The 15168-nt window shown below is 45.5% G+C and overlaps 1 protein-coding gene across 5 annotated transcripts in view; it reads right to left on the bottom strand.

Moving 5' to 3' along the window:
- Nucleotides 1-15168, bottom strand: part of ELMO1 (engulfment and cell motility 1) — a 391469-nt gene that overhangs the window by 30861 nt on the left and 345440 nt on the right. For all 5 annotated transcript variants that reach the window (XM_069084405.1, XM_069084406.1, XM_069084407.1 and 2 more), the window contains 2 exons: nt 9021-9184; nt 1369-1481 (listed from right to left, as the gene is read on the bottom strand). In XM_069084405.1, coding sequence (XP_068940506.1) covers nt 1369-1481; nt 9021-9184 — 277 coding nt within the window. The remainder of the gene's footprint in view (nt 1-1368; nt 1482-9020; nt 9185-15168) is intronic.

Genomic DNA, 15168 nt, shown 5'->3' with positions numbered 1-15168 from the left:
CCCTAAGGGAACATGCCATAGGAAAAGCAGCCAGAAGATGGTGGGCACCAGCTCGATGGAAATGAGCCTGGCAAGGAAATGCCACTCCTATGTACTTCAGCACTCCTGTGACAGGGATGTCCCCTTCTCCAGAGGTGACCTCTTCCACTTCGGAGCAGTTGTGATGATTATACATGGATGAAATTGGCATTTCTACAACCTAGGAGCTCAAAGGGCCCCAGAGGCATCTAGTCGTACCCCCTCATTTCACAGGTAAAGACACTGAGGCCTAGAGAAATACCTCTGCCCAAGGAAGGCTGTATAGGGAGTCACTGCCAAAGGTAGGATTTGAATCTGGGTCCTCTGCCTCTGGAGGGGGGGTTACTTCCCCACTCATTGGTCTGGAGGGGGCATATCCAGTCCACACGACTGCCCTCCAATCCCTGGACCCCGCTCTCAGTCCTACCCTCTAAAGCATCTCTTTTCTAGGCTGAATGTGCCCCATGCCCATAACAGATATTTCCATAGCCTGGTGTCGTGTCCCCTAATTGTCCTGGTCCCCCTCATCTGGATCCTCACCAGCTGGTTAACGTCCTTCCTCAAGTGTGGCCCTTGGGATTGGCTACAACAGTCCAGATGGGACCTGACAGGGCAGAGGCCAGTGGGACTATCCACCTTCTCCTCCATTCTGACCATTCTACTTTCTCATATTAAAGTTTAACATTCCATAAGCTCTTGCGGTTATCCTGTCACTGATAACTGAAATGGTGCTTGCAGTCCCCTGGGCTCCCAAGATCTTTTTCACATGAACTACTTTGTCATTGGGTCTCATTCATTTTGCATTTGTGAGATTGACTGCTTATACCCATATCCAAGCCTTTCCATTTTCTGATGCTTCCTGATGCCTCACCTTATTAGACTTGGCCTGGGGTTCAGCTTGCTGAACCTATTTGGATCCCAATTCTGTATTCCTAAATGCTGGCTCCCCTTCCTAGCTTCTGACATCTGCTAATTTGAGGAGGCAGTCTGTGCTTTCATCCACCAACACGTTCAGCTAAGAGGGTCCAGATCCTCAGGGCACTCTGCTCCAGACTGCCCTCCCCTGTGTATCCTTCCATTAATCATTATGCTCTGTCTGTCTTCCTGGTCAGTCTGGGCCCCCAGAACATGAGACCTTATGAAACACTGTGATGAAGCCCAGCTGTACCAGGCATTCACCCTCATCTCTGAGACCACTGACCATGCTCTCCGAGAAAGACCTTCTCTCCAGGTGCCCACCCCTACTCTCAGGAGGAACCCAGCAGGGCAGCCCATTCTGCACCATGACTGGTGCATGGTATGGGGAGTGCTGCTGCCCTGGCGGTTCTTGTTTGGAGTGTGGCCAGATACCTTGTCTTCGCCGGCTGTTTAATTTCCTGAAGCAGGTGCCCTCCACAAGGCGATTCAGACGCTGTTGTTTGATCAGCTCCAAGATTTCAGGCTGGATCTTCTCCTTCAGTTCCCTGTTAAAAGTCAATAGGAAATAGAACAAATGTAGGGGGTGAGGGTCACTAGGGTCACACTTCTACTCTTCCCATTCCTCCCCTGCCCCAGTCAGCTCCTCAGGCTCTAGGTAAGTTATGGGTCAGAATCCTTTCTAAACAATAGTTTGGGAGCCCCCACCAATGTGTTTTACTTTTACCAGTCCGCTATAGGACCTATATAGTACATTAAAACAAACAAAACCAAAAACCAAACCAGCCCATGACATTTTATTAAACAACAAAACAAATAATGTAATAATAAAACATTCTTTCCCTATTCCAAGCCCCCAAATCCAAAACAGAGATTGAGAAGCAAAGTTTGGTTAGACTTGTAATCCTGGCAGCTGATTCAGGGATTAGCTTTCTCTTTTGTTTGTTTTCTTAAAATTATTTCCCCCACTTAATAGTGCTTTATTTTTCCCAATTACATGTAAAGATAGTTTAAAATATTCATTTTATAAGATTTTGAATTTCAAATTTTTTGTCTCTCCCTCCCTTTCCCCCTCCCCAAGATGGCAAGCAATCTCATATAGACTATACATCTACAATCATATTGAATATACTTCCACATTCATCATGTAGTGAAAGAAGAATCAGAACAAAAGAGTAAAACCACAAGAAAGAAGAAAAACAACAAAAAAGAGAAGCTAGTCTGCTTCAATCTGCATTCAGACTCCATAGTTCTTTCTTTGGATGTGGATAACATTTTCCATCATGGGTCTTTTGGAATTGCTTTAGATGATTATATTGCTGAAAAGAGCTAAGTCTATCTATCTATCTATCTATCTATCTATCTATCTATCTATCTATCTATCTATCTATCTATCTATCTATCTATAGTAATAAAATCTCATTCTATGCCTCAGTTTAATCAACTTAAAAATGGGACTATCAGGGCCTCTGGAGAGACTAGACCATAGGACTTTGAGGGAATGAAGAAGTGAATTCAGTTTGCCAACACATTTTGAGTTAACATAATATAATGCTTCAGTATGTCAATGGTTCCAAAATCTCATTGGTGTGGGCCTCCTCTCCACTCTAGCAGATAGCATCCCAGTTGTCTTTTCCTAAATCCTCCAGAAGAACCAAGAAAAGACTCAGCCCTGGGCCTTTGAATCATTTGTGGTTCCCAGTACCACACTCAGGCTGTCCAGCTGATGGCCCCTAACTCTTGTTCATGACAGGCCTACCTGGTTTTGTTACGAGAAAAAATTGTCAAAATGAAACTACAATTAATCCCTTTTCCCTCACTTATAAAGCAGATTTCATTTTAGCGCTATAACGATACTGCCTAAAATATTTTAAAATTCTATAGTATAGAGGCACCTGAATCAGCTCTTTAGAAATAGTGGGTACTTCATACAATGACATTAACAAGGCTACCCTTTGGGTGGGGACACTCTTCAGCCACTTGAGAGTAGGAATCATTTTCTTCTTTGCATTTGCCTCCCCTAAAGCCTGGCACATAGTAGGTGCTCAACGAAAGCTTATCAGTTGATTTAAATTCAGACTTGATGAGTTTCTTTGAACAGCAAAAGAAGAAAATAAAAGCTCCCACGCCCCCTTCTCTGATCATACATGGCCTTGAGGACCTCTAATTAAGGTCCGCTGTTTTCACTCTGCCGAAGAACACACTCAGTTTGTACAACCTGAACCCCTAGTCAGTTCTGAATGTGACCCTTCCTTTTGGCTAGGCCCTCCATGGTTCTAGAAGGTTCCATGAGGCTGAAGGACTGGCAGGTTCCATTGGGCCTTGCCATTGCTTGTACCCTTAGGGTCTGCCTTGCCAAGCGTGGACAGGCTTGGCTTTAGACTGGCTGCAGGTACATCAGCCCCAGAGGTGAGGTCACCCTCAGTGTTGAAGGGGAGGAGACAAAGTCCACCAACATGAATGGCATGGCCCCATGAATTAAGGCTGACTGTGCCTTCTTTCCTGCAGCAAAGACGGCATCTGGCCACCATTTCCTCACTCACTATCCAAGGTGACCCATTCGTATGGGCCATCCTTGGATTACATCTTCCATGTGCCTAGCTGTTGGCAAACTATCTCCTCCTTTGGAACTTGAGCTCTAAAAGGCTAGAGGATGTTTTAGCCTTTTGACTATCCTCGACACTTGGCATAGTGTCTGGAACACTGTTGTTGTTATTAAGTCATTTTTCAGTCATATCTGACTCTTTGTGACCTCATCTGGGGTTTTCTTGGCAGCGACACTGAAGTGGTTTGCCATTTCCTTCTCTAGCTCATTTTACAGATGAGGAAACTGAGGCAAACAGGGTTAAGTGACTTGCCAGGGGTCACACAGCTAGTGAGTGTCTGAGGCCAGATTTGAGCTCACAAAGATGAATCTTCCTTACTCCAGGCCCAGTGCACTATCCACTGTGCCACCTGGCTGTCCATGGAACATAACATAGTAAGTGCTTCATAAATCCTCATTGATTGACAGCAGTCAACAGAGCTAACCTGACTGTGCTTAGCAAGCTTCTTGGGGCACACTGGATCCTGGGCTGATGTTTAGGTACGGGAACAACTTGCTCACAGGTGAGTGTGTTCTGGGAGTACATGGTGGCCAGCCTTGTTATCTGATATGTTGATGTCTCTCCATCTATGGCGTGGGATATGAAAATGCAGCCGCCATCCCTGGCTTGCTCTCATGCTCATGCAAAGCCCCTCTAGGCTCCATCTCCATCTCCCAATCACAGAAGTGATGTATTATTGACTTTCCTGTTGGGGAAAATGGACTCAGCCAATTGGCTGCTTCCACCAGCCTTGGCTCTAGCTGAGGAAGGGTTGGGGAGTAGTGAAACACCCTTATACCCACCAGTGAATCACTGCAATGACAAGGAAGGGAGGACCTGAGTGTGGGAGCAAAATCATCCTTCCAAGAGAGCTGGGGAATGTCCCATCTTCATCGACTGCACAGAACTCTAGTTTTTACTGCCGATCTTCTCTACTTCAAAACTTATCAGTATTTAGGACAACGTTTGGCACACAGTAAGTGCTTAATAGATGCTCTCCTTCTCCCTCTCCTGTCTACCTCACTATCTTTCTATTGGTCTACCTATTTTGGATTAAATAGACTCATTTAGGGCAGAAGCTAATGAGATACTGTAAGCAAGGAAAGCCATTTCCTAGGAGGCATAGTTTTTAATTAATTTTTTTCATGTTAGCACTTGATAGAAGTATTCACAGTGGGTTTTTCTTTTCTTTGTTTGTTTTTAGAGTTGGAAAGAACCTTAAAAAGCCATTTAGTCCAATCTCCTTAGCTGAGGGAACTAAATCACAGTGAGGGAAGCAGATTTGGCTGAAGACACACAGGAAGGTTCGTAGTTGAAAGATGGAAGCTGTGTCAGAAGTCATCTTCTCTATTTCCCTCACTTCACAGATGAAGCAACTGAGGCCCATTGCAGAGGTGAATCAATCTGTCCAGGGTCCTGCCAGCATTGTGTAGGAGTGCAAGAATTGTAGCCCAACAGACTGATTTCAAATCTGGTGTTCCTTCCATGGTAGAGATGAGGTGTTGGGCTGCCTCCCAGATGGAAGGTCCAGAGCCATGGTGCTGACCTCACAGCTGTCTGCCAGCACCAGACCAGAAAATGGAATCACTCCCATTTGAATTGTCTTAGGAAGATTCTGAAGATCACCTGGCAGGAGCAGTATCCGACACTGAGGTCCTCCCTCCCTCTGAACTGCAGAGCACACAACTCTGACGGTCTGGTCACAGTCTTGCCTAAAAGACTTTTAAGGAGAACTCACAGAGGGTAAGTGTTCACATGGCGGTCAGAAGAAGTGATGCAAGGACACTCCCAAGGTCTCTCGTAAGAACTTTGGAATTGATTGTTAGAAAGGGAGAAACTGGCACAGATGTCTGGTCATTATGGGGTACAGAGGATGTCATTATCAAGCTCTGCATATCAGAAGGTAGAACTGGCCTGGTCTCGATTTCTTCCATTCACATGTTAACCTGACGCCTAAAGACCTACAGCACCACTCACTTGGCCACCCCACCTGGGTTTGTCTCAGTTTGCCATCAAAATAAGACAGAAATGGTTTCCAGATGCTGCTTTTATTAGCCCTGTTTCTTCTGTCCATTAACATCCCAACTGAGTGCTGGATGCCCTTCCCTTACTCATTAAAACTCCCAAAGTGGAAAGTAATTAATGGAACTGTTCAGAGAAAGATAATCAAAGACCAAGAAACAGAGCAGCAGGTACCCCCTTTCCCCAGACATGTTGGAAACCCCCTCCTAGACAGGAGCTACTCATTCTTTGATCATTCTGCCAAAAAGTCAATTTCTCTACAATGGACAGCTCCCAGAACTTGGCACAGGGCCTAGTACACAGTAGGTGCTTAATAAATGTTTATTAACTGAATGACTGACTTCAAGGGGAAGTGCCTGTTGGTCAGTGGTTTTGAAGGACAGGACAGGACCCATCTGGGTGCAGCACCCAGGTGGTCCCTGTCACTTTGTTAACAACAAGGGGATTTTGTCCCCTGCATATATTAAAAGGCAAATATATCTCCTGCCCATTTCTTCTTTCATTCTTTTTCATTTTTTTGGGGGGGGGAGGGATGGGAGTGTGTGTGGTATTCAGCTCCATCACTGAGATGGTCTGGGGTAATGGAGAGTGCTGGGCTGGGAGTGGGGAAGATGTGGGCTCAGGTCCCCCTCAGACATTTGCCATTGAGGCTTTCTTGGGGATCCTTTAACTTCTAATGCCTCAGGACCTCCCCAGCATTCACTGCCCTCGGGAAGGGTGCTCCTCACCAGAAGAAATTTTCCATGATGGGAGCTCTTCAGTGACAACATCACAGGATGTTCACACAAGCATCTCCATCATGCTGTGAGGCTGGTCCTTGAGTAGGAGGCCAGTGCCCAGCCCCCAGCAGGCCCTGGATAGATGCTTACTGAGGGAATGAATGAATGAATAAGGGGCACTTTTAGCTGTAAAATGGGAGCCACATTTTCTCTTTTCCTGTGTTTTGACTGTTTTTCCCTTTATAATAAACCTTCACTTGGGGGCTTCTCTGCCTCAAGGATTTCCACCCAGAGTCTTGCCCCTGGCAGGGCCTGGAGAATGAACCAGGCCAGGAAGCCCCAGCGAGTGTCTGAGCTGGAAATGGGGTGATGGGAAACCAGGAGACAGAAAGCATTTTCCAGACACTGGGTGCTGCTGAGGCAGAGGAGCAGTGCAGACACCAGGTCACTGCCCCGCCTGGAACAAAGTCCTGGCGGCAGAGTCGCTGAAAATAACTCAGGTCAGACTCAGACATGATCCTTTGATACTGCCCTCTTGTTTTAAGCAGTAGCTAAAGAATAATGGAAGCAACATCATTTAAGCCGTATCCACCACATGCCAGCCATGTATTAAGCATTGTGCAAATATTATCTCTTGTGGTCCGCACAACAACCTCATGAGGCAAGTTCTTCTATCACCCCCATTTTACAGCTGGGGAAACCGAGGCAGACCAAGGCAAAGTCACTCGCCCAGGGTCACTCATCTGAAGTGGAATTGGAACTTGAGTCTTCCTGACTCTGGGCCCAGCCCTCTAGCTACTGGACCATGGAGAGTGATAAAAAGATTGCTGACTCAGGTTCAAATCCTGGCTTGGCCACTTCCAGTAGGACTACTGACAGATTGTCTCATGGCTCTGGGCCTCAGTCTCCTCATCTGTGAGATGAAGGGGTTGGCCAAGTTGAGCCCCCAGTGCCCGGTTTGCTCTAAAAAATGCATCCTAAGCTTATCCCATGCAAGGATACAGGATGGCGGAGCTCTTAGGTCTCAGACACCCTGGCACCAGGCAGCAGCATCAGATATTAGGTGGGTCTGATGTTGTCTGCACCACTGCCTCTCTGTGTCACTTTGGGTAAGTCACTCGGCCTGGCCTCTCAGCTCTGGGCTCCCAGGTTCCACTCTTTGGGACTTTTCTGTCTGATCCTGGGAAAGGGCTCCTGAAGAAGCCCAGGGAAAGCTTTGTGCTGACATCAGGGAGGTTTCCAGGTGCATGTGCCAAGCACAGGAGAGAAGCAGCACCTTCCATTGCCCCTAGCTCTGCCCTGCCCCCATGCTGGCACCCCATCCTGCACAGAGCTGGGCCTTTGGGATTCAAAACACCACGTCCTAGAAGGCTCATGGTCCTGGGGCTGCTCTTGGAGCAGAGGAGATGCCCAGGATGGGCACAAACATGGGGCCAGTGTGGCCTGGAGGCTGCCTCCAGAGAGCCAGGAGAGAGTGCAGCAGGGAGTAAGCACGGGGCCTCTCTGAGCACAGGGAGAAGGCTCCCAGCCACATCTCCTAGGATCCCGAGGGGGCCACTTCCTCCAAATCCTTGCCATCCATTTACTTGCAAACTAAGCCTAATAAAATGGATTAAGCTCTGGTTTGACCAGTCTCGGGAGCAGGACTCCCACCCTGGGCAGCTCTCTATGGGCTGTTCAGGGTGGGTGGACCTAGGGACAGAAGCAGTGATTCAGCTGTCCCAGTTGTCCCCCAGGAGGACTGGGCTGTCTCTGGATGTGGGAACGTCTGCCTGGTGGCTGAGAATCTCTTAGGGTAGGTGCCTCTCTACTAGCCAGTGAGGAGCAGGTGGCAGTGGGGGTGGGGGCTGGTGGGGAGGCGGCAGGGCCCTCTCCTTCTGAACAGAGCTGCCCAACATGACTTGTGCTCGGGGCTGCTTTGGCCTGTCTGTGAGGGGGCATCTCAGTGCTTCAAAGGGCCTCAGACAGAACAGATTTTAGAGAAAAAACAAAACATGCTGGAAGAACCTGGGAAAGGCCAAACCAAATTTTTTTCAAAGATAAACTTTCAGGAGAGGGATTGACAAAAGTTGTGAGAGCTCTAAACAGCTGGGTGATACACAAAGTAGGTGTGCCTTCCTGGGGGAGACACACCCTCCTGCTGTGGGGCCCTGGGCTGGGGGCTGGGGGTTCCTAGTGCTGTGTTCCCAGTAAATCAATAAGCCTTCCCCTGCTGCCTGGAGACTCTGCCCGTCCGGGACACCCAAGTACAAGGGAAAGCATTCCGTGCCACTGTCGGGGGTGGGGTGTGGGGGGCAGCACAAGCTGTCTGGGGATCCCAAGGTTTACTCACCACTTTGCCCACAACCGACCTGGAAGGGAGTGGAAGGATTCCCATTTCTGTTAGTGACTGATGAAGATCCTGAGGCATAGAGGAGTGAAGGGGCTAGCCCAGGGTCAGCCAGCTGGGATTCAGGCCCAGGTCTCTGTTTCCAGGCCTGTGCCCTCAGCCCAGCAGAGGCTGGGCCCTGCAGAGTCATCCATATGCACAAAATACACACACACACACACACACATACACGTTTACACACAGTCACACACACATGTACACATCCACACACATGCAGACACACATTTATATGGAGAGTCACACACGTGCACATACAATCCCAACCCGTGCAGCTCTCAGGACGTCGGTCCTTGGACAGCCCCTTGGCCTCTGTGCTCAGGCCATTGACTGAGACGGGGGTGCCAGCCTTGGGGGAAGGCAGGAGCAACTTACAAGATGGGCCGAGACTGGAAATCCTCCTGGTTCATCCTCTCCGATTGGCGGATTTTCAGGATTTCCGTGTAACTCAGGTTCTGCAATTTGCTCTTGAACTGGTCCAGGGAGCTAGGCTTGGTCGTGAGGGCCCTCATGATCTGCTCCTTCACAACCTGCATCACCTGGGGGGCAGAGGACAACAGTTATTTGTGGGCAGATCGGCGGGCACCAAGTTGGGGTCTGACAAGAGTCTTCCAGAGGTTGGGACAGTGCAGCCACCCCAGAGGCTTGGGCCTCCGACATTGCCTTTGGCTCCTCTAGGCTTCTCCCTCCTTGGAGACAGCACACAAAGGAATCCAGGACAGCCCGGAAGCCGAAGTTTATTCTTTCACAATTGACCAGGCACCTGTGGGGATCCCGACTGGGGGGAAATGGCCTAAAATACCGTAATAAGGGAAAAGCCACAAAACAAACTCTGTGGAAGGTGGAAGCCTGGATGTGGTGACCTCTTAACAGTCCTAACTTAGGTACTGAGGGCTCTGAGTCATGACTAAGATGCTACGACCTATGAAGGCGGTAACAAGAATATCGTGACTGGTACATGATCAACAAGCTAACTTGTGCTTGGGCGTGACATCGCCTTCCCATCCACGCTCATCACAGAGCAGAAAACCCCAAATGTGCGGCCGCTGGGGCGATGCCCTCCCCGCCTTGTCTGCTGTCCATGATCTCTGTGGGGATTTGGGGTACAGCAGCTGCCCTAGGCTGCCCCTGTTTGTGGGTGTTCATAGCGATTGGTCACACCACTCCCTATAATCAGTCTTGATTTTGGTATCAAAAGAACACCCCACGGTTATGGGGGAGGTGCAGAGTTCCCCAGCTGGGGGAGTTCTGGCCCTTGTAGTATCTCTGGGCACAGTGCCTCATCCACGGACACATATGTGCCTGTATGTGTACACACATGACCATGGATAACGGACACACATACATACACATCCAAGGCGACTGATGGGCACAGAGTATCATGAGGCCTTCCTGGATGTGGCCTCTGACCCCCGACAAGAAGGAGCATCTAGGCTACATTAGTCAGAGGGCTGGATTTGGATCCAGAGGACCCAGTTCTACCTCCAGATAGAATCCAGGCCCTCCTTGTGGGCCTCAGTTTCTCCAACTGTAAAATGAAGAAGCAGGACTAGATGTTTCTTCACTTCAGGTACTTGCTTAATCCAAATCCATCCCATTCTTTTGCTTGCAAATTGAGGCCTCCAAAAATGAACTGAGCCCTATGGAAGCCACAGGCAGCTGGGGTTGAAGCCCACCCAGGATGCTGCCTACTACTCGGTGTTCAGGGCATTGGGACCTAGAGACCAAAGCAATGACGCCGCTATTACAATTGGCATCCAGAAGGCAGCTGCCCCGAAAGGGATCAGCAGTCCCTGGCTGTGGCACCATCTGCCTGGTGGCTGAGAATCCCTCCCATAGAGTGCTTGTCCCTTGTCTCCCATCTCCGTGCTTTTGCATCTACTGTCCCCATGTCTGGGGCTGAATTCCCCCAAGCTTTATTCATGCTTGATATGTGGACAGTTGAGGTTAAACTGGGAGAAAACAGGGGGGCAGGCAGAGGAAGGAACCCTAATTCAGTGCTGTGGGAGTGAGGCGGGCTGGTCTGGGGCTTCGTTTTCCCCTACTAGCCTGAGGAGAAAAGGGGCCGCCTTCACCTCTCCGATGACATCAGCACTCTGCAGAAACCAGTGTTGAAGGGCTCTCCTCATCATGGCAGATCTGTACCTAGCACTTGTGTGCTCCTTATCTTCACAACAGCCTTTGAAAGAGGCCCAGCCTTGAAGGCAACCAGCCAATCAGCAAGCATTTATTAAGCACCTACTGTCTGCCGGGGACTGGGATGACACAGAATGAAGCCAAAGTAATTTCATTCAACAGAATGACAATAATGAGACAACATACCAAAATTTGTGGGATGCATTAAAGGCAGTTCTTAGGGGAAGTTTTATATCCCTTAGTGCATACATGATTAAATTAGAAAAAAGTGAGCTCAACGAATTGGGCATGCAATTGAAAAACCTAGAAAAAGAAAATATTCAAAATCCCCAAGTAAATACTAAATTAGAAGTATTGAAAACCAAAGGAGAGATTAATAAAATTGAAATTAAGAAAACTATTCAATTAATAAAACTAAGAGCTAATTTTATGAAAAAACCAACAAAATTGATGGACCCTTAGTCAATATGATAAAAAAAAGAAAAAAGAAAACCAAATTATGAGTATCAAAAATGAAAAGGGTGAATCTACCTCCAATGAAGAGGAAATCAAAACAATAATTCGGAATTATTTTTCCCAATTGTATGCTCATAAATTTGACAATATTAGGGAAATGGATGAATATTTACAAAAATACAAGTTGCCCTGATTAACTGAAGAGGAAGTAAATTACTTAAATAACCCCATCTCAGAAAACGAAATTGAACAAGCCATCAGTCAACTCCCTAGGAAAAAATCTCCAGGGCCAGATGGATTTACTAGTGAATTCTATCAAACATTTAAAGAACAATTGATTCCAATACACTACAAACTATTTGGGAAAATTAGTGAAGAAGGAGTCCTACCAAATTCTTTTTATGGCACAAATATGGTACTGATACCTAAATCAGGAAGAGATAAAATAGAGAAAGAAAATTATAGACCAATATTCCTCATGAATATAGATGCAAAAATTCTAAATAAAATTCTAGCAAATAGACTACAGAAACTTATCTCAAGAATAATACACTTTGATCACGTACGATTTATTCCAGGGATGCAAGGATGGTTTAATATTAGGAAAACCATCAGTATAATTGATCATATCAACAATAAAACTAGCAGTAACCATATGATCATCTCAATAGGTGCAGAAAAGGCTTTTGACAAAATACAACATCCATTCCTATTAAAAACATTAGAAAGTATAGGAATAAATGGAGCCTTCCTTAAAATAATATGTAGCATCTATTGAAAGCCATCAGCAAATATTATATGTAATGGGGAGAAGCTAGAAGCATTTCCCATCAGATCAGGGGTGAAACAAGGGTGTTCACTATCACCCCTCTTATTCAATCTGGTAATAGAAATGTTAGAAGTAGCAATTAGAGAAGAAAAAAAATCAAAGGAATCAAAATAGGCAAAGAAGAGACCAAGCTATCACTCTTTGCAGATGATATGATGATATACTTAGAGAATCCTAGAGAATCAAGTAAAAAAAACTACTTGAGACAATAAATAAATTTGACAAAGTTGCAGGATATAAAATAAACCCACATAAATCCTTGGCATTCCTATATATTTCCAATGAAATTCAACAGCAAGAGATAGAAAGAGAAATCCCATTTAAAGTCACTGTAGACATTATAAAATATTTGGGAATCTACCTGCCAAAACAAACCCAGGACCTATATGACCACAATTACAAAACACTTTTCACACAAATAAAGTCAGATCTAACTAATTGGAAAAATATCAATTGCTCATGGCTGGGTCAAGATAATATAATAAAAATGACAATTTTACCTAAATTAAATTATATATTTAGTGCTATACCAATTAATTTGCCAAAAAACTACTTTATAGAGCTAGAAAAAATAGTAACAAAATTCATTTGGAAGAATAAACGGTCCAGAATATCAAGGGAATTAATGAAAAGAAATGCTAGGGAAGGTGGACTAGCTATACCAGATTTCAATCTGTATTATAAAGCAGCAGTCATAAAAACTACTTGGTACTGACTGAGGAATAGAGGAGTGGATCAATGGAATAGATTAGGCACACGAGATTCAGAAGTCAACAACTATAGTAATCTATTGTTTGATCAACCCCAAGACCCTGGTTTTTGGGATAAGAACTCACTATTTGACAAAAACTGCTCGAAAAACTGGAATATAGTATGGCAGAAACTGGGCATAGACCATTATCTAACACTATATGCCAAAATCAAGTCTAAATGGGTGCATGATCTAGGTATAAAGGTTGATACTGTAAGCAGTCTCGTAAAATAATAGTTTACCTGTCAGACTTGTGGAGAGGGAAAGACTTTATGACTAAACAAGAATTACAGAACATTATAAAATGTAAAATAGATAATTCTGACTATATGAAACTGAAAAGCTTCTGTACAAACAAAGCCAATGTAACCAAGATTAAGAGGGAGGTGGGAAATTGGGAAAGAATCTTTACAACCTATGTTTCTGACAAAGGACTCATTTCTAAAATATACAGAGAATTGATTCAAATTTATAAGAATACAAGTCATTCCCCAATTGATAAATGGTCAAAGGATATGAACAGGCAATTTTCAGAGAAAGAAATTAAAGCTATCTATAAGCACATGAAGAAATGCTCTAAATCATTATTGATTAGAGAAATGCAAATCCAAACAACTCTGAGGTACCACATCTCACCAGTGAGATTGGCTAAGATGATAAAACAGGAAAATGACAAATGCTGGAGAGGATGTGGGCAAATTGGAATACTAATGCATTGCTGGTGGAGTTGTGAATTGATCCAGCCTTTTTGGAGAGCAATCTGGAATTATGCCCAAAGGCCTATAAATACTTTTATATCCTTTGACCAAGCAATACCACTCCTAGGGTTATATCCCAAAGAGATCATAGAAGTGGAAGGAAGACCCATATGTACAAAAATGTTTATAGTCTTTTTGTGGTGGCAAAGAACTGGAAATTAAGGGGAGGCCCATCAATTGGGGAATGGCTGAACAAGTTGTTCTATATGCACGTGATGGAATACTATTGTGCTATGAGAAACGAGGAGAAGATGGGCTTCATATTTACCTTGAGAGGCTTATACGAACTGATGCTGAGTGAGAAGAGTAGAACCAGGAGAAATTTGTACACAATTACAGACACAACGTATGTGTGATGACCAACTTTGATAGACTGGACTCTTCTCAGCAATGCAGTGATTTAAGTCAATCCCCAAAGACTCATGATGGAGAGAAATGTGTGCATCCAAAGAAAGGACTAGAAAGAACTGAGTTTATATCCAGATTGAAGCAAACTACCTGATCTTTTTCCTTCTCTTGTTTGGTTTTATGTCCTTTTTACCATTTTTTCATTCCATCTGATACAATCCGTCTTTATAACCTGACTAATGTTTAATGTGAAAGTATTTACGAATCCTATACTTGTCTATATGCCGCCATGGGTGGGAGGGGAGGGAGGGGGACAAAATGTGAAACTCAAGGAATTGTGGAATTGAATCCTGTAAACTAAAAGGAAACAAACAAATTAATTAAAAAATTAAATTAAATTAAAAAAAAGAATGAAGCCAACGCGGTCCCTACTTCCAAAGAGCTCAACCTAGTTCAAACACCTTGGGCCTCAGTTTCCCCTCCTGTAAAATGCTTACATGATCTCTAAGCACCACTGTTCTTACTGATGTGCTGTGACTACTGAGACTCTTTCCTAGTTCAAAAGGTCCTTATCTTATTTGCACCCCAGAGCTGAGCACATTGCCTTGATTATGGAAGCTACTTAATAAAGATGGGATGAAGGGATTTGCCCAAGGTGTTAGCAGCTGGTAGAAGGAGGCCCAGGAGTTCACTTGGGCTCTCCTGACTCCAAAGCCTATGTTTTCTCTCAGATCTGGGGCACCCTGGCCAAGCCAACCTGACCTTGGTGTGAGGCACAGGTGAGAAGCGAATGGTTGACAGTGGCTCACTGCTTCCCTGGTGGTAGTGGAGTGTAGCTTCAACCCCACACCTCTAGGGATGGCTGCAAGAGTAGGGAAACTTGTGGGGCTCCAGATCAGCCTTGCTTAGGAGTCAGGAAACAGACCAAATGTCAGATGGGGCCCAGTCTCCTTGCATCCCCTTCACCCTCCACAATGTGCACACCTTTCCAAGAACTCAGGGCATGACCCAACTGCCCCCGATTTGACAGCTGCCTCTGGCCTTCAGGAAGTCACTAGTGCACGCACATCATTGTTAGCAGTAGTAGAACCGAAAGGGAAGGGCACTGAGTCTGGGTCTCAAGGGGGTAGGCTCAGAGCCACATCTTGGACAAGTCAAGGGACCCTGGGAGGGAATCAACTGACTGCACAAGGTGGCCCAAATCTTTGTGCCCACTCAAAGTCATTTCTACAAGGCTCTCATTGA

Source organism: Petaurus breviceps, unplaced genomic scaffold, assembly GCF_028583685.1.
Source record: "Petaurus breviceps papuanus isolate PSGF00001 unplaced genomic scaffold, PetGlider_PUasm1.0 174, whole genome shotgun sequence".
NCBI lineage: Eukaryota > Metazoa > Chordata > Mammalia > Diprotodontia > Petauridae > Petaurus > Petaurus breviceps.
Note: the sequence above shows the minus strand (reverse complement) of the source record. Positions and strands in the feature narration are given on the sequence as shown.